Below are 22,980 nucleotides of genomic sequence, written 5' to 3'. Positions count from 1 at the left end.
AATGCTGGATTGCATAGCTTTTGGGTAGCCAACCACAGTAAGTCTAAATGAGCCCAGATCTCCAAATTAAACAGTCAAGAGGCTGACATTTCCTCTTTGCTGCGGGTTAAAAGTTAACATTGGTATTCAAAAGATATTGTTGATTTAATCATAGAGCCCTCCTCTTCAAGAAAGCCACATTTTAAGAACTAAAAGATGATTCTCTGAGATAAAAAAGCACACTTCTGTACAATGGCTGGTTGGTCACACTATTTTGTTTCCTGTTATTCAGCAACAAAGCACATGACGTTATCATTCTTTATTTGGTGCAAACCTCTCGTGGCTGAAACCTGATATTTCGGGCCTTATCCTTAAAATCTGTGTGAAGCTTACACGAAGGAAAACTTTTGAACATTAAGTTAAACTGAGGCAAAAGAGGGAATAATAAAAGGACAGAACAGTGAATCAACTAAAAGAAAGAATCAAACAAACCCTGCGCATCACTTCAATAAACGTATCAACTACAGAACCTAAATAAAGGCAAGGCAACGTTTGATTGTGGTTTGAGCAGCCAATGGCAACTTTACTGAATCACGGCTGTTTAAGTAATAAATACAGCATTATTTCATAGATCAAGTCATAAACTGTCCCTGAGAATCTTACTTATTATTAGCAGAGAGGGCCTTCGCGGAACAAATCCATTCAATCTTTCCAAGAATGAGAAACTAGATCCGAAGACTACTTGAGTTCAAAATGCAAATCAACATCTACGCTCACAGACTCTAACTCAAAAACCTCAAGAGTCTGTTGATGACTTTGTGCCCAGATGCTACAGAAAGGATTAATTTCTCTGTAAAAGTTCTTGGTATTCGTCTGTACTCTGACCAAAGATTCACAGATGTTATGAACAAGAAAAAAATGCCACCTCATTGAAGCTGTGCTGGGAGACAAATGCCAGTGTAAAGCTATAGTGCTGGGCCAACATCAATTTCATGCTTTGGTGCTGATTATACTGTTACCATCAGCAATGTGCACCAAGCTAACAAAATCTGCCATAGGTGCACAGTTTGCCACACCTACTCTGAAGTTGTCCACTGTTTCTCCACATCTTCAAAGCATGTGGCACCAGAAAACTTTGGGCATGCACATGCAGAAAATCTAGTTTCAAAAACCAAACCAGACCATGGAACAAGACCCAGGCAACTTACAAAGTTGTGCATCAGCTCAATGCTGGCAGCACGGAAGTCATGTAAACATACTGAACAGATCAATAAAGTGGAAAATGACCAAACTTTTCATACTGTCAAGCTCACTCACTATATTCATAGTATCAGATAATCAGAAGCTTTTATGACTATCAACATTGTATGTCTCCAAAAGGCAGGCTGACACACCCTTGAAATAAAAATTGATACAGGAATTAGTGCCAATTTATTATCACTTTGCATCCTAAAAGACTTGAATTTCAACATATAGCACTGCATGATACTACGCACAAAAGAATATCTCACAATCATTTTATGCAGTGGCATAACCACACGACCACACTAAAATAAAATGTAAGCTCAATTTGATTCCCATACCAATTGTCTAGCAGTGGCAAGGCTAACATTACGACTAACAGTATAACAATTTTTAAGATGTAAACCACCCACAAGGTGGTAAGAATGCAAGAGCCACAATGCTTTCCTCTTCAAAACAGTGGAGAATGAAACAAGCACACCACCATCAGGCAGATGGAGAACGTTTTCAACTGCACAACAGATGGAGAGTGAGAATCACACATCCTATCATAAATACCCAGATACCAGTAAAACTTTCTAACCATTTGCTACCTGCATTGGTTAGAAGAAGTCAATCCTGATTATGGTGCCATTTTTTTGAGTGAACAGAAGTCAGTTCAGACCAACGTAAAATATGCTAATCATGCACACAGAGAATGAGGAAGAATACCTCATTGACAATGATGCTGAGTGACAAAAACACGGAGCAAAACAACCAAGTTGTCAGCCAAGAACTACCAAGAAAAACACGTTCTTCTCCAGATGGGTATACAATTACAACATTAGGACAAGTCGTCAGACTCCCAAAACACAATATCAAAGTGTGAATTATGAATTTTGGTAGCTCTGAATTTATATGTCTGCATAATTATTGATTTACAACATGTGTCAATGTACAAAGATATATAGCTATTCAGAATTGTTCTTCTTTGGGAGAAAAGGGGGACGTGTCTATGTACGAAGATGTAAATCTGTTTGGAATTACTTTCCTTTAGAGAAAAGGGGGACGTTATTACGCCTTGCAGCACACGTTGTTATATATCTTTAAGAAACATACTTGTGATACCATTGCGACATGTGACCTAGTGGTATAAAGGTCACAGTTTTCATCTTACTGAGCTTTATCCTCTTCCAGAATGACATTGGGAGGGAAGTAATGCTACAATACATCCGAATTGCTGAGCTTGACCCAGACATGCAAGTGTTTGTAATCCTAGTGTACATTTGTAGAGAATAGGTTCTACAATAAAAGTTTATTGAATTCTTCAGTACTATATCAATCATTTCTCATTCATATGTTATGAATAAATGTGAGTATCACAACATGATAGTTTCAGGTTATCAGTTATCATTTCTTACTATCACATCAAACACTAAGCAAGTTTAATTTGATAGTCCTTGTGCCAAGGACAGCTAAAATGTAATGGGATTCACACTAAAAAAAAAACAACTAATACCATATCTATGGAAAAAAAATCAATTTTGTTTTCTTTTGAAAATCTAATACAGGTACAGCTATATTAAAATTTCTGCAGATGCAATGTTGTTTCAGTTGTTTTGGGTGTGAGCTGCAGAAACATGGACAGTAAAACTCAGGAGTCAGGATAATAGAATGTGAGGCTGGATGAACACAGCAGGCCAAGAGCATCTCAGGAGCACAAAAGCTGACGTTTCGGGCCTAGACCCTTCATCAGCTTTTGTGCTCCTGAGACGCTCTTGGCCTGCTGTGTTCATCCAGCCTCACATTCTATTATCTTGGAATTCTCCAGCATCTGCAGTTCCCATTATCTCTAAAACTCAGGAGTCAAGTTGGTAAAGGTATGATACTAATATAGTGGGAACTCTCTCTGAAAAATGGCTTTAAAGTTGTAACAAAAGTTTATCAATTGCATGCTGGCTCACCAGACCACCTAGAAAAAAGAACGCAAATTTCTTTTTTGGTGTGTTTTCTTATGCATAGGAAGTAGGCTATTCTAACAACTGGCTGGGAAATATAGCTCTTTACATGCGTACAAAGTTGCGTTCACAGTGCTCTCTTGCCATTAAGCCCAGTAATAAAAATGTAATGTTTCTCCTTATTGAAGCTGGCTCTGTGAATAAAATGCTGAAACCATAGACTAAATGTTGACCCGTGCAATAAGTTATCTAACTGTCTGATGAATGGATGGTCTATTTTAAAGGCTAGGATTTATTAGCTTAGAACACCAAATTGCATATAAAATAAACCACTGCCTGAAACTGACGTTGTTTCAGCGTCCCAGTGTGCTGCTTGCTTAGAAAAGTTATGAAATAATTTCTGGGCTTCTACAGACCAATTTACATTAGGTAGCTTGTTAAAATTTAACCCTGTGTCTCTGAGAGAACTGCATAAATTACAATAAGTTATAGCTTTCTTTTGTGAAGAGGCCTCTTTCTGCTTACTGCACTATTTTACTGAGCAGTTATTTTATATTAATGTGTGCGATCTCAGTTTTTAATAAATTTAAAATATTGTTGTAACTTTATCTTGCATTCTTGCTCTTGCTATTTAAGGGTACTTTTACTACATTCCAATCAAATTCTGACTTGCAGGACTTACAAATATAAACTGTCTCCCAGGTATAACAAACTGCAATGCCCCATTTCTATATGCTCTCTTGATCTGTTGTGGATGTCTTCATTTTCTCCACTGACTATTAAATGCACTGTGATTAAACAGCATCAAGATATTAACTCATAGACATTCTTAGAAGCAAGATTTTCATGTCAAATGACAAGTTTTCTTACAGAATATTACAAGTAGTTTAAACTAACTTTGACGGCATGCGGCCAAATGTCCAATTTTGGAACTGGCAAGAATTGAAGCCAGTGTCAGCTTAAGATTTACCTGTTTAGGTCAGTCTGTTATCACATTTCTAAGATCTTAACAGAAGTAAAGGTTACTGAAGTTTCTAACAGATGTCCAATTTCATTCAAAATGTTTTGAATGGCCTGTGTCGGTACATTAAATTTGGTAAACAGTATATTTGTATAATTTTATGACAATAAGCTGTTTTACAGAGTTGGGTTTTATTGATACTCTTTCCCATTGTTACTAATAAAACAATATTGCATGATAAGTCTTGGTTGCAGTGTACAGTTCCCCCTGTTGATGTGTGCAGATTAATGCACCCTACAGTACAACAGATCTTGCTGGAACAATGTTTTCATCCTTGTCAAGGAAACTGAAACTATTGAATTATTGTTAAAAAGAATTCATAAAAGTTTGCTGTAGAGATTAGATAATTCATATGTATATTTTTGCACCTGATAGGAAGCTGCTCTGTAGTCTAACATCTCAGATTATTGTCTCCAAAACATTCTAGTTGATGGAATTCTGCTTATTTATGGAAAGCACTATTTGTCGTTCAACTTACTCAATCTTTTCACTTAACTGGAACTGCTGTAAAACCAAAGCAAGTATCATAACTGTGAAATAGTTGATATGATGTTTACATTCTACCAGTGATCATTAGCCTTGGTTGGCCTTACTTCCCGCTGCAGTTAACCAGAATATCTAGTCTGCCAGCACCATGACTACAACAGCAACTGTGAGGTGCTGTACTGTTGCTCGAGGTTGACTGACTGATTTGGTACTATGGTGTGATAGGCAAGAAGAAATCTGGGCATTGTTGTTGTAGGCAATGAAGGATATCTGTGAAGGATAAGACAGTATCTCACAATTGCTGCTGTAGTCAAGGTGCTGGCACACTAGATATTATGGTTAATCACAGTGGGAAGTAAGGCCAAGAACCTTCTGAGGAACGGTCACCGGACCCGAAACGTTAACTCTGTTTTATCCTTCACAGATGCTGCCAGACCTGGTGAGCTTTTCCAGCAACTTTGTTTTTGTTCCTGGTTTACAGCATACACAACTATTTCAATTTTTATTTAGCTGGAGTTTTGTGTCCAGTTCTGGGCACTGGATGATAGGAGGGATATGAAGGTATTTGAGAGAGTGCAGAAGCAGTTTATAAGAATACTTCAGGGATGGTGAATTTCAGTTATGAAAACAGTTTGGAAAGGCGGGAACAATTTACTTGGGCACACTGACAAAGCCAAGAGAGGTCTGGACAGAATAGGTAGGAAGGAAATGTTCCCATTTCTGAGAAGTGAGCATGCAAGGGTATAGATTCAAATTAATTGATGGAAAAAACCCAAAATGATAAGAAGAAATACTTTTTCATGCATTATGCAATCACAGGACAGAAAGCACAGCCAGAGACAGGACTGGAAGCAGGTTCAAACAAGGCATTCAAAAGGGAATTAGACATTATTGGAAAGGGAACATTGTGCAACGGTATGATGAGAAAGCATGCGAATGGCACGAAAGGAGCTGTTCACTTTTTACAGCCAGTGCATACATAATAGTCTGCATGGCCTCCTCTGTGCCATAACAATTGTGTGTTTCTGTAATTTGTTCATTCATACGATCATTAAGCGAAAATGCATATCATCCCATACATCGATCTGACTAAAAGAATAAAACTTGGCCTGACTCATTTGGCATAGCTATTGTTATTTTTTAATAAAACATGAATGTGAATTTCAGAAGCAGGAATGTATGTCAGACAAGTGGTCATGTCTGTATTTGTAATTACAATACACATGTAGCTAGATAATGTGATCATGTATAAATAATGTGGGAATGTGTTCAAGAGCAGTAGGAAGAATGGTTTTGGTGGACAGAGCAACAGAACAGTAAAAGACTTAGCAATGTGAATTAACATGAACTAACTAAATTATAAATCAAGTAAATTAAATGAAACAGCAAACAAAAAAATTTAGTTTGTTACTCCAGAATACCCCGATCCAAGACAAAAACAATATTCTATTTTATTTAGTCACATTTCTAAAGAATGTACTTTCTTTAGCAATATTATTTGGAGTAAACTTTTAGATGAAGTGAAAATGATGGATTTTGGCAGGTTTTTATTCAGTTGTGATTTTGCCTGGAGTGTTTCCTGCAGCAATAGGATATCACTGAAAACCCAGCATGCATTCTCTGGCCAGTCAGTTTAAATTAGTCAAAAGATATCTTTATTGCAAGTGAAAGGGTTATAATTGCAATGTAAGTTTGTTTTTCCTATCACGTAGGCTTAGGCACACAAAATTCAAGTAGATCGAAAGCTCCCATTAGCATTACTGTGAAATGGAGGAGGAGATTTTACAGGTTTGCTTGTCAATTTCATGTGCTGTTGCATTCAGGTTGTTCAATCAATTAGGATCAGGCGATGGAAAATTGAAGCAAGGTTGAAGTGGAACTGCAAAGTTCAGGAGTGAGAAAGAGTCTTTAGGCCAGTACAGGAAGATGGCAGAGCAATGCGTGAGAGAGGGGGAAGACTTTGGATTTTCTTAGGTCTCGGAGTTTGAGAGTTAAGGAAATGGCTGTACTATTGCGCACATCTACATTAAAGAGGGGAAGAAAGAGAGGTGAGGAAGGGGATCAGGAAGCAGAAAGGAAAGACAGAGTAGATAGAATAGGGCAAAGAGGGAAATCCAGAGGAAATAGGGAAGAAGAAGGAGATGTGATAGTGAGGAAAGTAAAGGACAGTGGGGGTGTCATAGGGCAGGGGTCATTTGGATGGGAGGTACAAGAATGGAACTTGGAAGATAAAAATGTTCAAATGATACAGGTAGGTGGATGCAGAGCTGTGTGGTTTCAGGGGACAGAGAGAGAAACAGAAGTCAGGGAGGAGAGAAAGGGAAGTCAGGGAGGGGAGAAAGAGGTTAGGGAGGGGGATAGGGGTCAGGGGAGGGGAAAGACATCAGGTGAGGTTAAGAGATGGGGTTCACAGTCACCGCAGCGGAAAGAGGAGGAATGAAGGCAACAGGAATGTGGACTGGAAGAGAATGTGATAGCCAAAAATAAGAATTGAACTGAGAAAACATAAACAAATGGAGATGGAGGTTCATAAACCTAAAGTGGCTGCATATGGAATCAGTACGGGAAAGATACTAATTAAAAGAATTTGAGAAAGTTAGCAAAGGTGGGGTAACTGAAATAACAATGAGGAGTTAGTGAGTTGAACGGGTGCTTAACAAAGACCCTGCTAAACTGTGTGGATATGTGACTACATAGCAGCCTGAACGTGACCCTGTTCTGTGATAAACAGCATGTATGAACTGAACAGCAAACATGTTTAAAGAGACCACACATGGAAAGAAGCAGGCTTTACGCAGAAATTAAATTCTAAAGGGAACAGCGGCTATTATACAATTATAATCTAAATTCAATAAAAACATGAACTTCAGTCAACAATTCAAAGATCAGTGCTGTTTCACTGCTTCTTCAGGCAAAATTATTCAAGCATGAGGCCACTGAAAGGTGGATTTGCAGGGAAATAATGACTGGCTTTCCCTCTAGTCTATACTATTGAAGGTGGTGCCATTCATCAGCAGGGCCAGAGTGGCGTTACAATAGTGAAATGAGCTTAATTTGGAGTAAAAGCAACTACAAATTCAGAGAAAAGAGCTTAGTGGCTAGGTAATGTTTTAACAAATGCTAGGACAGAGAGGAGATGATAGCAGCAGCAATACTCTGTTAAACTCTATGAAAGATCAAAAGGAGAAATACCACATTCATCCAAGGTTACCTGTATGCAGCACATAATACAGCTAAAATAGACCACAACCAACAGATCAAACCTAAGCTCTGCAGCCTTGCCACATTTAGTCATGAATGGTGGTGGACAAATGTGGCATGATAAAAACTTTTTCACGCAGCCAGTAGTTAGGCGACAGAAAGGACTACTTGGGAGTGTGGTGGAGACAGGTTCAATCGAGGCATTCAAGATAAAATTGAATGGTTATTTAAATAGAAAGACTGTGCAGTAGACAGGCGAACACCACAAAGTTAAAATGCTCAGAGAGGCAACGTATTCAAAATAGGCCTCACTCTGCATCATAACAATTTGGTGATTACATGACAATTAAATGACTAACTGGAAGGGATGAGTCCACAAATTTTCCCAGCATGTGAAGTCCAGCACATCAGTGTAAAACACAAAGTTGATGAACTTGTAACCATTCTCAGCCAGAAGTGTTGAGTGGATAATCCATCTCTGTATCTTGAACAGCATCACAGGTGTCAGTCTACAGTTAATTCGATTCACTCGACAAGATAAAAGCAACAGATGAAGGCTCTGGATCCTGCAAAGGCAATGGGCCCAGACACATTGCAGTAATAGCACTGAAGATTTGACTTGATTTGATTTATTACCATCACATGAACCGAGGTACAGTGAAAAGTGTTGTCTTGCGTGCTTTAAAGGCAGATTGCACTATTCAAGTGCATCGGGTAACAGAACAGAGTGCAGGATACAATGTGACAGCTGTCAAGAAGGTGCAGAGAGACATCAATATTAACATTAAAGAGATCCATTCGAAAGTCTGATAATAGACTGAACTTCTACCAGACAATGTGCAAGATTTCCCGCCTATATCCAGCACAAATAAAAAGACAAATATATCCAGCACAAATAAAAAGACAAATCCAATTTTGAAAAACTGCTGCCTAATCATCAATAAATTGACAAAGTGACCAACTGTAGCATCAAGTAGCCCTAGAAAAACTGCAGTCAGTCAGAATTGGGGGAAAACTCTCCAAGGGTTAGAATACAACTTAGTACAAAGGATGATTGCAGTGTTCAGCACCATTTGTGACTCCTCAAATTCTGAAGCAGGCTGCGCCCATAGACACGGACAACATCGAGGCTTGACCTAATCAGTAGAATTTGGTTCAAAAATGCCAAGCAATGGCCATATGCATCAAAAGCAAATTTAACCACATTTCTTAGTACTTTGTGGCATTACCATCACTAGATTTCACACCAGAATTACAGTTGACCAGAAACTGAATTAGACAACCATACCGTTGCTGGGCAGAAACTAAGAGCTTTGTGGTGATTAACTCACCTTCTGACTTTCCAAATCTGAACCATCCATTCACAAAGCACAAGTCAGGTGTGTGATGGAATGTTCTACATTTGCCTGGACGAATAGAAGAATAAACATCTTGCAGGACATAGCAGCCTGCTTCAGTGGCACCCTATCCACCAGTTCCAACATTCAACTCCTCCACCACTCATGCATAGTGGCAGCAGTGTGTATCATCTACAAGATGCACAACAGCAAATCACGAAGGCTTCTTGAAAACTCATGACCTCTGCCACATAAAAGGTCAAGATTAGCAACACCAGCACCAAGACATTCTCCTCCAAACCACACACCATCTGACATGGAACCATATCATAGCCGCTTCGCTGTAGTTGGGTAAAAAGCCTGGAACTCTCTTCCTTACACCTGTGGGTGTACCTAAATCACATTGACGGCAATGGTTCAAGGATGTGGCTCACCCATACTTCTTCCTGAGCAATTACGGTTGAGGTAATATATGTTAGCCTAGCCAGTGGTGCCTCCATCTATTTAAAGAATTAAAACAACTCAGGGTCAAACACAAGAATACAGGTTTCTGCAGAGAGTGCAATGGACCTAACATTGCCAAGATGTATGGAACTTTCTGGCAAAATATTGTTGAAGGTTCAATTTCTGATTAATATTAAGAACAACAGTTTGAACTAAACTGCACTTTAATCCGGTTGATTGATGGTCATGTAACATTAGAATGCATGGCCATGCATTCAGCACCAATACAAATATCCACTGAACATGGAGGATACTTACTAGTTATCGAACATAATAGATTATTACACCTTCAAGTGAATAAATAAGCATGGAACCAAATGACATCAGATCTGTGTCTCACTTGTGCGCTCACAAGAAATTCCAGTGGGAATGGGCAATCCCTATATCAAAAGATGCTTCCAGATTTCCCAATCCTTGCGACTGTATTCCACATCTTTCATAACCCAGTCAGCTTAACAGTGATGAAGGATGAAAATTATTCGATTCCTGTCTAAAGGAGAGACTAGGAGAATATCCAGAAACCAAATTATAATAACAACAAAATGTTTGACATATGCATCAGGATTAACGGACTGAAATTTTTCGCTTTGAGTTGAAGTGTTTTTTCCAAGGGAAATTCATGGTGCCCACTCCTCCACAGCTTAGACTGTTTTTTTTCCACACAAAATTGTCCATTCTTTGCATAATTATCTTTGCACTTGATGTTTGTGATGTCCCTCTTGTGGAATCACAAGGCTGGAGAAGTTATTAGGGCTTCAGGCACTGATGGTATCTTCACTATATTTAAAGCCGAGCTCCACATCACTTCAAATGCCGCAAGGTAGGAACCACTGTGTGCACTGGTACTACATCATCATCACACACCATGTGGCCTGAAAAAGCACTCTAAGCTTCTCACTTCATCAAAAAGTTCCTGGAGATGCTAGTTACCATGTTGGTAGACAGGAGAGCTGTGATTTATTCTGCAAATTGGCACAGGAAGCCACGCAACCAGATTGAGCCGGCCTGGACTGAGTTTGCTGCCATGTCAATGCTGCATTCAGGGTTAAATGAAAATGCACAGCAGGGCAGAAAGAAGGCTAATGATTATCTGCACTCTGCAATGGTAAGTGCCACTATCCTCTCTCTGCTACCTCACACACACAGGCCTACTGCTCTCAGCATGGACTGGAGGTGAGGTTGGCGTGGATGGCAAGTGAGGCCCTCCTTGATCTGCTTGAAGGACTGTAATGCTGAACTTTTTATTTCTGCATTTTTCTGATTTATTCCTAAGATTTTGTACATAGGTACCCTTTACCTAAGACATGCGAAGGATTGTAATGCTGAACTTTTTTTTTCTATTTTATTTCTAAGATTCTGTACCTCAGTACCTTTGTACCGAAGGTGGTGCCATAAATGGTGACTTTGTAAAATTTTCATTGCACTCACATGAATATAAATGACGATAAACCTAATTCTAATCCTAATTCTAAATCAGGCTGGTGATTGCTTGGTGAGGAATTTACAGGCAGTGATGTTTCCATGTAACTGCCACCCTTGACCTGCTATGTGATAGTGATCATGGGTTTGAAAGATGCAATCTGAAGTGCCTTATGAATTACTGCAGTGCATCTTGTAGATCATACACACTGGTGTTACTGTGTCTCAATGATGGTGGGAGTGAATATTTGCGGATGTGGTGCCAATCAAGCGAGCTACACCCACCTCTCTATTTGAAGAGGTGAGGGGTTAGCTCCAGAATTTTGAGACAGAAATATCAAAGGAACAATATTATATTCCTCAATCAGGGTGGTAAGTGGCTCAGAGAGGAACTTACATATGGTGGTGCTCCGATGTATCTGCTGCTCTTGTCCTTCTAGAAGGAAGTGGTTGTGCTGTCTAAGGATCTTTGGTGAATTTCTGCAGTGCATCTTGTAGATAGTACACACTGCTGTGACTGAGTGTCGGAGGTGGAGACAGTGAATGTGGTGCCAATCAAGCGGGTTGCTTTGTCCTGGATGGTGTCAAGCTTCTTGAGTGTTGTTGGTGCTGAGCTCATCCAGGCAAGTGGGGAGGATTCCATCACACTCCTGACTTGCACCTTGTACATACTGGGTAGGCTCTGCGGAGTCAGGAGATGAGTTACTCACCACTGGATTCCTAACCTCTGACCTGGTCTTGTAACCACAGTGATAATATGGCTAGTCCAGTTCAGTTTCTGGTTATAGTGGGGTTTCAGCAGAGGTAATGCATTGAATGTCAAGGGGTGAAGGTTAAATTCTCACTTGCTGGAGATAGTCACACCCTTGCATTTGTGCAGCACAAATGCTTCTGGCCACAAGTCAGCCAAAGGCTATATCCTATCCAGGTCTTGCTACATTTGGACATGGGATGGTTCGGTATCTGAGGAGTTGCAAATGTTGAGGAACATTGTAGAATCATCAGCGAGCATCCCCACTTCTGAACTTATAATGGAGGGTGGGTAATTGAAGGAAAGGGTGAAGATGGTTCAGCTATTTACAGCACCAACTGCTACTTTCTAAAAATTAGTTTGTAGGATATGTACATCACTCTTAAGACTTGGATTCATTGCCGATCCTCAATTGCCTTTGTGAAGGTTGTGGGTAGGAATCCTCTCAGACTGCTGCAATTTGTGGAGTGAAGGATTGTGAAGTGTGGTGTTTTAAGATTTTGATCCAACTGAGAAATAATGGTGAAGTAGTTTGTGATCTCCAGAGGATTCCATGGGTGGTAGCACTCCAAAGCACATTTCTTTTTACTTTTATTCCACCACAAGATGTAAAGATTGTACCAGCATTTATTGCAATCCTAAATCACCATGGAGATAATGGTCCTGAACCCCTATCTTGAATTGCTGTAGTTCATATGATGTTGGTACACCCAGAAAACTTAAAGGAAGCAAACTCTAGGCTTTCGTCACAGTGACAATGAAGGTACAGTGATATTCAAATCGAAATGATGCGCATCTTAATAGGGCACCAACATTTGTTTGCCTTTGCCCTTCTGGAACCAGAAGCTGCAGTTTTGCTGCACTGCATCTTGGAAATGGGGCATAATGTTGTAAAAGCGTGCTGGTGATGAAGCAACTTAACATTTAAGGTGATGTATGGAGCATCAATCAAGTGGACTGTCCTGGATTGTTGTGGGGTCTCTGATGAAGGGCTAGGCCCGAAACATCAGCTTTTGTGCTCCTGAGATGCTGCTTGGCCCGCTGTGTTCATCCAGCTCCACACTTTGTTGTCCTGGATTGCGTTGACTTTCATAAATAGTATTGGGGCTGCATTCATCAAGGCAAGTGGATTTATCACAGTCCTAGTTTGTGCATTGTAGATAGTGGGGAGGCTTTGGAGATTCTGCTGGCAGAATTTCTTGCCCCTGATTTGATCCTGGTTTTGTTCTAGGTCCAACTAAGTTTCTGCAGAGATGACAGAAGCCAAAGACAAAATGTTCTGATTTTTTTTGTGGAGAAGAAATTACATACATACTGCAGTACAAGGTTCCAAAGACACTGTCACTTGAGGGAAGTTGTGGCAAGTGAGGGGGTGGGGGGTGGGGGTGGTAGGAAGAGAGGTGGAGAAAAGAAAGAGGGGAAGAAAGAAGTAGGGAAAAAAGATAGAAGAAAAAGTGTGGAGAGAAGGTCAGAGAGTAAAGAGGATGGAGAAAGATGGAAGTGAGTAGAAACTCTACATCTTGGTATTCGGGCTGCCTTAGTTTCTCCTCTAACCCATGACTGTTCGGACTGTCACAGATTTTGCCTCTGGAAGAGTTGCGAGCCCAGGGCAGTCAGAATCTGAGGCTGGAGAAACTTCTGTTTCTTCCAAGTCTACAATAACAGAATTTTCAAAGCCTTTGCACCATCCATAAATCACAAGTCAGGAGTGTGATTAAACCCTTTGCCTGGATGAATGCACTTCTGATGCTATTCATGAGGCTCAACCTCATCCAGAACAATCAGTCATTTGATCAATACTCCATCCACCACCTGAAATTCACAGCAGGCTCTTTTTTAGGCCCTGTTAGGAAAGTCAGAACAGACATTTAAAATGGCGGATTTCTCAGACACAAGTGTCAGCAAACTGTCACATACTAGAAACCTTTCATCTTTGTTTCTGGTCAGTGAGAATACAGCATGTTTATGGAGGAGGATTCACCAGCAATAATGAAATAGTAATGGGTAGATTACTTCATTTCCATCATTTCAGTGAAAGTAATATTCATGCCACGTGTCTGTCTATTTCTGAATGCTGTTCAAGCCTTGGTGTATGTGGGCACAGACGGCTGTATTATCTGGTGAATTGGGAATTAATTTGAATATTGTGAAATGAGCTGCAAACATCCTAACCTTTCAATGAAAGCTTCAAAAGAAATGAAAGGTCACCGGACCCCAAACGTTATCTCTGATTTTTTTCTTCACAGATGCTGCCAGACCTGCTGAGCTTTACCAGCAACTTGGCTTGTTTCTGATTTACAGCATCCCCAGTTCTTTTGGTTTTTATTTAGCTACAAAAGATAGTTGGACCATGACACTGTTTTGACAGCCTCCAGTGCCGCCCTGGCCTCTGACAACCACAAACTTTCTCCATTGATGTATCTATGGCTTTGGCATGAACCTTTAGGCCAAAGATGAGGAGAAATTTTTTCACCCAGAGAGTGGTGTGCCTGTGGAATTCGCTACAACAGTAAGTGGTTGAGGCGAAAACACTGCATTTTCAAGAAGGATGTAGATACAGCCCTTGTAGCTAAAGGGATCAAAGAATATGGAGGAGGTGGGGTTTAGGGCTGGATTAGGGTTTTGAGCTCAATGATCAGCCATGATCATATTGAATGGCAGAGCAGGCTCAAAGAGTCAAATGGCCTACTCCTACTCCTATCTCCTATGTCCCTAGCTTTAATATTCCCATTGATTTGAATATTACTCTGGTTCTTTGACGTCCTAATAAGTACAAACATCTGAATTAGGAGTGGGAGTAGGCCATTCAATAACATCACAGTGGATCTGACTGTAACCTCAAATCCACAATCCCACGCTACCACATAACCTTTAACCCCTTTGACAAACAAGATTCTACCTATCTCGGCCTTAAAACATTCCAGGGCTCTGCTTCCACCACCATTATAGGAAAAGTTTATGACCCTCTGAGACAAAGCTTTTTTGCCTCAATCCTATTTTAAATGAGCAACTCCTGATTTTTTAAATAGTGGCCTCTAATCCTACATTCTCTCTATCTTTCCAAATGCATCCTGTCAAAAGTCCTCATGATCTTATATGTTTCAATCAAGTCACTTCTTACTCTTCTGAACTCCTGTATATACAAGCCTGGCTTGTCAAAACCTTCCTCCTAAGACAATCCTTTTATTCTGTTTATTAAGACTCGTAAATCTTCTCTAAGCAGACTGTATTGTATTTACATCCTTCCTTTAAGAAGGTGACCAATGTTGTGCACAGTACTCCAGATACAGTCTTGCTGGTGCTCTGTACAACTGGAGCATAGCCTTCCCACTTTTGCATTCAATACCCTTTACGATAAATGATTACATTTTATCAGTATCATTAATTACTTGCGGATAACTAAAAGGTGACTGATGAAATGGCAATTGAATGGACTGCATTAGTTCCCATTTTGTGGAAAGGACAGATATATGCAATTTTTCACACTGTCAGGTTAATGCCAGTTTTGTAGCTGTACTAGGAACGGCATGGAGTGTATGCAGCAAGTTCTGGAACGTAAGTCTACAGCACATCAGCTGAAATGTTGTGAGGGCCTATAGCCTTCACAGCATTTAATTCCTTTTTCCATTTCTTTCTATCATGTGAAGTGAATTATATTGCAGAACACTAAAGAACATCCATGATGGTGGAAAGCACATGAGAAAGCCAAGGTGAATCATCTATTTGCCAACTCTAGTTGAAGATGATGCGAATGCTTTAGTACTATCTCTTCGGAGAAATTTATTGTGCTCTGGATTCACTGAGGTTAGAAATTGGGGCAGCCTCCAGGCTTTCTAGTCTCATAAACTGTTCACTTGTCCTTTAGGAACTCCCTGTGGCACACTGAGAGCATCTCTACATCTGTGTCAGGAAATGTGAGTTTAATCCACAACTCAGCTCAGGATTAGATGGCCATAGAAGCTTGTACAAATGCAGCCAAATAGGTTGTCAATCTGTAATTCTTTCCATTATTTCAATGGCAGACGGCAAGAGTAACAGTATTTATTGGTTAGTCAGAATCATACCAAAAGGAATTAAGGGCTACGGGGAGAGTGCAGGTAAGTAGAGTTGAAATGTCCATCAGCCATGATTAAATGGCGAGTGGACTCGATGGGCCGAATGGCCTTACTTCCACTCCAATGTCTTATGGTCTTCTGCAGCAAGTATGGCATAACAGTTTCCCAAATGAAAAGACCTCATGAGTAGGATCCTACTATGAGCAAATGTCATTTCCTCTTTGGAGGGTCTACAAGAAAGTTAGATGTGTCCACAACTACTTACAACTAAATGTGGAAGATTGCAGAGCTTTGATCTGATCCATTCACAGTTGATAAACATATCCTGATGAAAGCAGCTAGTTTAATACTGTTAAGATAAAGGATACCTCAACACAAGGAAGATAGTTTGACATTTCTAGATCTGATCTAATCTAGATCTAGATTAGAGCCCTGAAGGAGTTATTTGAAACTGAGAAAGTCAAGACTCAGTTGTGTCACTATTCAAGAATGAGGCTACAAACCTCTCAAGACCAGGAATTCAAATCTAAATCAAGACTGAGTCCAGAAGGAATTCTCTTTGGTGTCTAAGTATTGTAAAGGGATGCTAACAGGGAAAATGGGATTGTATTTTACTATGCGTTTCAAAAACTTTAAAATTGTATTATTTGTAAATAGTTTGGAAATTCTACGTTATCTTCATTACTTTTATGAAATAAACTTCTGTTCTATTATTAAAAATAACTTTACAGTATTGCATGTTCATGTTTCTGTGAAAGACAACCTTATTAAATGGAAACACAACACAATATGGTCTAATAAGCCAGATTTCAGTCAGGGATCTCACTTGTCCAGTAAAAACATTAGCGAGGATCATAAGACAAGAGATCCAAATGTTACGGGGACACACAGGAAACTTTAGTTCAGATCAAAATCATGCCTGTTGAGAGATAGACTTCACAGGGTACACATTGCTGGTTTTACTCTTGTCATTTCTGGAACTTCAGCTCATGTTGGCTGGTTTGTTTTATTCTTTTTCAACAATTTGGAGCTGTTTGATACATTTGATTAAATTCTAGACTATTTCAGAAACCAGTTCAAAGCCAACTGTATTCAACCAAATTGCTGTCATAACATCTAGCATTACCACACTACTACCTCCTTTATCTTCTGCACTGTCTCTAACTTGTCAGACTGCCTGTAGTCTGACAAGTAGCCATTTAGTACCAGAGAAGCTACTCCATCTAACCAAATATTGGCAAAATTGAAGCTATTGTCATCAGTTCCTATTGCAAACTTCATTCTCCAGTCATGAACTCAATCCTTTTCATCAGAAACTGCCTGTGGTTGAACCAGACTGTTCAGAACTTTGGCATCATTTGACCCTGAGGTAAATTTGCGACTAAATATCTAAGCCATCCTTAAGATGGCCTAGCTCAATTTTTGTGACATGGTCCAATACTGCCATTATCATAATTTACATTCTACTTAGGGAAGACACAATAATGCCTCTCCTTCCTTAGGCTGCTCAGGAAATTTGGCATGTCCATAAGGTCCCTCACCAACTTCTACAGATGCATCATTGGAAGCAATAATGGCCTGGTATGACAACTGCTCTGCCCAGGACAGTAAGAAACCACAGAAGGAGGTATGCTTAAACCATCATGGAAAACAACCTTTCATCCATGGACTTGACTTACATAGCCCGCTGCCGCACAAAGGCGGCAAACCTCATCAAAGACCTATCGCACCTGATAATGGCCCCGTACAACCTCCTCTGTCAGGCAGAAAATACAGAAGTGTGAAAACACGCACAAGCAGGTTCAGGAACAGCTTCTTTCCGGCCATTATCGGATTAATGAGTAGACTCTAGCCTCAAACAATGTAACCTGCAATGTAATCTGTATGCCTCTAAGTCTTTCTGATTTGTATATCCTTTGATTGCTGTGATCTGCCTGAACCGTAAACAAAGCTTTTCATCGTATTTCGGTACACATGGCAATACAATCAAAATCAAATCAAATCCCACCTGTACCATTTCTAGCTCTGGGTTTGACTGTGACAATTCACTCTTAGTCAGCCTCCCCCATTCGCATATCCAGAGGCTTACGGTCATCCAAAACTCTGCTGCCTGCGTAGTAACTCCCAAATCCATGAACCTTGGCTGTGTTGATTCACATTCGCCCTCAATTTAAGAGGCACCTTAATTTTAAAGTTCTTATCACTAATTTCAAATCCCCCTACAGTCGTACCTCCATTATCATGACCACAGGTCAGACCCTGAGGTGCTGTGGATATTTTTAACTTGGACTTCCAAAATGTATTTTTTATAAGGAAGGCTTATACAGCCAAAAGTGGCAAATTAAGTGACTACCTAAACAGATAGAGACCCACAAAATTTCACACTTACAGGTATATAACAAACCTTAAGCAACAGCCCTTCAACATTGGTGGGGGTGGGACAGACGAAGCAAGCCAAAACATACTAAACTGTGATATTTTATGACTACAAAAACAATCAGGGATGGACCAGTGAGCCGCCTCTTGCAGATTATCTCCCAAACTGAGACTAAGGACAGGGGCCAATGGGCCTTTTACAACTCCACAGGAATGTACTGGTCGCACTGAACGTTCTTATGTGTACCAGCCCATGCTCAAACATTACGATGCTTATAAAGATCACAGCAGAACAACTCTCCCCTTAGTTACAAAAACAAAGTTGCTGGAAAAGCCTCGCAGGCCTGGCACCATCTGTGAAGGAAAAAAATGTTAACATTTAGGGTCCGGTGACCCTTCCTCAGAACAGTCCCCTTGGTTATCCTTGTGTTGCAAGTAAAGACCCTCACTTAGCTTGAGTGCTTGATGTCAGCAAGTTGGCAGCCAGACAAAAGCAAGACCCTCTCACTCATAGTGCTGTAAACCAGTTAAAACATCAATCAGATGAGCAGAACTTCAATCAGCCTACAAAGCTGTGATTCATGAAACCAATATTTCAACTAACAATGTCAATACTACCAGTAATCTCCAATACAGTGTTTGCAACTTTCAAATATCCGTTTTTCATGAACAATACAGAAATTGATCCATGTAACATTTTTTTAACTGCTACCTTTTTGATCTTACCTCTGGTTTCTAGTTGGTTTGTATATGTTGTGTTGGCTGTTCTTCTTAGGTGATGACGAATAATCTCTCTCCTTTTGTCAATTTAAAAAAGACCTGCTAAATTGACTGCTTTTAAAGCTTACATTAATTTGGTCTGGGAAAAAGATATCCACCAGGAGAGTATTTTTTTAATTAACCATTCTATCCGGAAGTGAAATGTACTGGATTTAGAACTGTAAGATAGAACGAGTGGAGATACTGGAAGTCAGGGTCGATCAATATTTTGGGTCTGGACCTTGTAACAGGACTCTTCATCTGAGCCCTGATGAAGGCTCCAGACCTGAAACATGACTTCCCTGCTCCTCAGATGCTGTCTTACATGCTGTGTTCCTCCAGCGCCACAATTTATTGACTCTGGATTTGCAATTAGGTTTATTTAATATATTGTTACTTTTACCAAGGTCCAGTTAAAAGTGGATAATGTCACCATGCTCCAGTGTCATCTTGGATTACAGAATTACTAAATAAATTGCATAAATGGTAAAATACTGAATAAATTAATATTAAATTGAGGTTACTAAAACTGGAACAGCTTCAAAACTTCATCTTTTCCTCTCCATAGACTTCACCCGCTCGGCTCCTCCAGTCACTGCCGACTGACATTGTCCCCATGGGGTCCTGGCAATGTACTCTTTTCCTGCCGCCACCGACACTGTCGCTTCGACAAGCAGAACCTCAGAGCTGTACTTCGACTGATGGGGTCCTGGCTCCAGGTCGACTGGCGTGTCCTGGCTCCGAATGGACTGACAGGGTCCTGGCTCTGAATCGAAAGAAAGGGCCCTGACTCCAAATGGGCCGCAAGGGTCCTGGCTACAAATGGCCCGAAAGGGTCCTAGCACCGAATGGAGAGAAAGGTCCAGGCTCCAAATGGGCCGAAAGGGTACTGGCTCCGAATGGACAGAAAGGTCCGGGCTCCGAATGGACAGAAAGGGTCCTGGCTCTGAATGGGCCGAAAGGGTCCTGGCTCCGAATGGGCCGAAAGGGTCCGGGCTCCGAATGGACAGAAAGGTCCGGGCTCCGAATGGGCCGAAAGGGTACTGGCTCCGAATGGACAGAAAGGGTCCTGGCTCCGAATGGGCCAAAAGGGTCCTGGCTCCGAATGGGCCGAAAGAGTACTGGCTCCAATTGGACCGACAGGGTACTGGCTCCAAATCGAAAGAAAGGACCCTGGCTCTGAATCGAAAGAAAGAACCCTGGCTCCGAATGGGCCAAAAGGACCCTGGCTCCAAATGGGCCAAAAGGACCCTGGCTCCGAATGGGCCGAAAGGGTCCAGGCTCCGAATGGGCCGAAAGGGTCCTGGCTCCAAATGGGCCGAAAGGGTCCTAGCTCCGAATGGACAGAAAGGTCCGGGCTCCGAATGGGCCGAAAGGGTCCTGGCTCCGAATGGGCCGAAAGGGTCCTGGCTCCGAAAGGACAGAAAGGTCCGGGCTCCAAATGGACAGAAAGGGTCCTGGCTCCGAATGGGCCAAAAGGGTCCTGGCTCCGAATGGGCCAAAAGGGTCCTGGCTCCGAATGGGCCAAAAGGGTCCTGGCTCCGAATGGGCCAAAAGGGTACTGGCTCCAAATCGAAAGAAAGGACCCTGGCTCTGAATCGAAAGAAAGAACCCTGGCTCCGAAAGGGCCAAAAGGACCCTGGCTCCGAATGGGCCAAAAGGACCCTGGCTCCGAATGGGCCAAAAGGACCCTGGCTTCGAATGGGTCCAGGCTCCGAATGGGCCGAAAGGGTACTGGCTCCGAATGGGCCGAAAGGGTACTGGCCCCGAATGGACTGACAGGGTCCTGGCTCCGAATGGACCGACAGGGTCCTGGCTCCGAATCGAAAAAAAGGGTTCTGGCTCCGAATGGACCGAAAGGGTTCTGGCACCAAATGGACCGACAGGGTACTGGCTCCGAATCGAAAGAAAGGACCCTGGCTCCTAAATCGAAAGAAAGAACCCTGGCTCCTAAATCGAAAGAAAGAACCCTGGCTCCGAATGGGCCAAAAGGACCCTGGCTCCAAATGGGCCAAAAGGACATTGGCTCCGAATGGGCCAAAAGGACCCTGGCTCCGAATGGGCCAAAAGGACCCTGGCTCCGAATGGGCCGAAAGGGTACTAGATCCGAATGGGCCGAAAGGGTACTGGCTCCGAATGGACTGACAGGGTCCTGGCTCCGAATGGATTGACAGGGTCCTGGCTCCGAATCGGCCAAAAGGGTCCTGGCTCCGAATGGGCCAAAAGGGCCGTGGCTCCGAATGGGCCAAAAGGGTCCCGGCTCCGAATGGGCCAAAAGGGTCCTGGCTCCGAATGGGCCAAAAGGGTCCCGGCTCCGAATGGGCCAAAAGGGTCCTGGCTCCGAATGGGCCAAAAGGGTCCTGGCTCCGGGTCAACCAGTATGGTCCTACTCGTCTTCAGATGCCACTACCGGACATAAAGCAAGGATGGAGATAGAAGGAGCCCCAGCTTCCCACAGGAAGTCATCAGGGAGGAGGCAACAGAACAACCAAAAGTAAACAAACATTACCAAGCTGGAAAGGCAATGATGAAGCCGAGTGGATGTGGCAGGACCCGCCATGTGAGCCACGAGGGACCGAGCTCTGTGCTCAGGAGCCAGATGCTTCTGACCTTGCCATTGCCATGTTGGATTGACATCTGCCTGGGAACCTCACCTATGGTCTGGTTGTAATACCTCATATATGAGGAATCTTCTCCAGTCTTAAACCTTCTGAGATTTGTGTGTTTCCCAAATACCGATCTATTGGCTGTTCCCCATTTAGTTGTTCTTCTAATGATGACTGTTTCTGAACTCTCTTTTGAAGTGTTTTGAGACTTTCTCCTTATGCTAAAAGTCCTACATAATTTTTTTTCTGGTTTTTTTGAATCCACATCACATTTTATTATTTTCCTGCTTTCATTTACCTCTTAAATCTCTAACCTTTCCTAGTTCTGATAAAAGACCAATACTGTTTCTCTCTCCACAGATGCGGTCAGGCCTGAGTATTTTAGCATTTTCTGCCTTCTATACCTGCTTCGATACTGATGTAGCCCAATGCTTAAGAGCAGCTGATATACCAAATTGCTGTTGCCCGTATTTCTACAGCCCAAATGCATATTCATCGTTTCATTTGAAATTAACACTCCGTTATTTTGGTAACATTCTTTAAGTGCTGTTACAATGTAAAATATCATCATTACCTTTACTTGCTTTGTCCACATTTTGCAGCTCATCTGGAAACTTCAGAAGATCTGGATATTTCTCCTCACAAATTTGTGCCAGGAAATGTAAAAATGTGGTCTTTTGATCTGCTGATTTGGTATCTTTCAGCTGTGGAATATAAGAAAAAATAATTTTAATTTGGGAATGCTTAAATAATGCGGCATTTGATTCTCATTAGTTAATCATTTCATCAAAGTAACATCTTCATTTTTGGCTTCTTTTCATTGTGAATATCTGAGTAAAGCAATATAATATAAACTCCAGATTAATTCTTAGGCCTTGATTTTAGATTTGAACAGTCATTAATTTTTCTATTTGCTTCAGATTTTTCATTTAGAAATCAGAACCACTCATTTGCTCTGGGTTTTATCGAAACAACAATTAAGGAAACTAGTTTACAGGTCACATTTTCTGTTGTTTCTTTGATTTTACATTATGTGCATCAACTACAATAAACTATAAGTTAATTATTATCAAACACAAAATAATATTCTCTTCATGATTGTGCTTCCCATGTATGCAGGATCAGGACTAAAGCTTTGCAAAGATTGCTTGGTGACAAATGTCAATTAGTAAGTTTTTTTTGTTAGTTCATGGGATGAAAATGAGACAGCTAGGCCAACATTTATTGTCCATCACTAATGGCACAAGGTCCACTTAATCGTTTACCATATTACTGCAGCTTTGGAATTACATGTGGGGCAGGTCAGG

The 22,980-nt window shown here is 41.2% G+C and overlaps 1 protein-coding gene across 1 annotated transcript in view; it reads right to left on the bottom strand.

Annotated features, from left to right (window-relative positions):
• The window catches only part of LOC125453325 (protein diaphanous homolog 3-like), a 507,084-nt gene that overhangs the window by 143,775 nt on the left and 340,329 nt on the right, over positions 1–22,980 (bottom strand). The window contains exon 22 of the mRNA XM_059646411.1: positions 22,248–22,377. Within this exon, the coding sequence (XP_059502394.1) occupies positions 22,248–22,377 (130 nt within the window). The remainder of the gene's footprint in view (positions 1–22,247; positions 22,378–22,980) is intronic.

The sequence above is a fragment of the Stegostoma tigrinum genome, chromosome 6 (genome assembly GCF_030684315.1).
Source record: "Stegostoma tigrinum isolate sSteTig4 chromosome 6, sSteTig4.hap1, whole genome shotgun sequence".
NCBI classification, from domain to species: Eukaryota; Metazoa; Chordata; class Chondrichthyes; order Orectolobiformes; family Stegostomatidae; genus Stegostoma; species Stegostoma tigrinum.
This window is presented reverse-complemented; position numbering and strand designations above follow the sequence as displayed.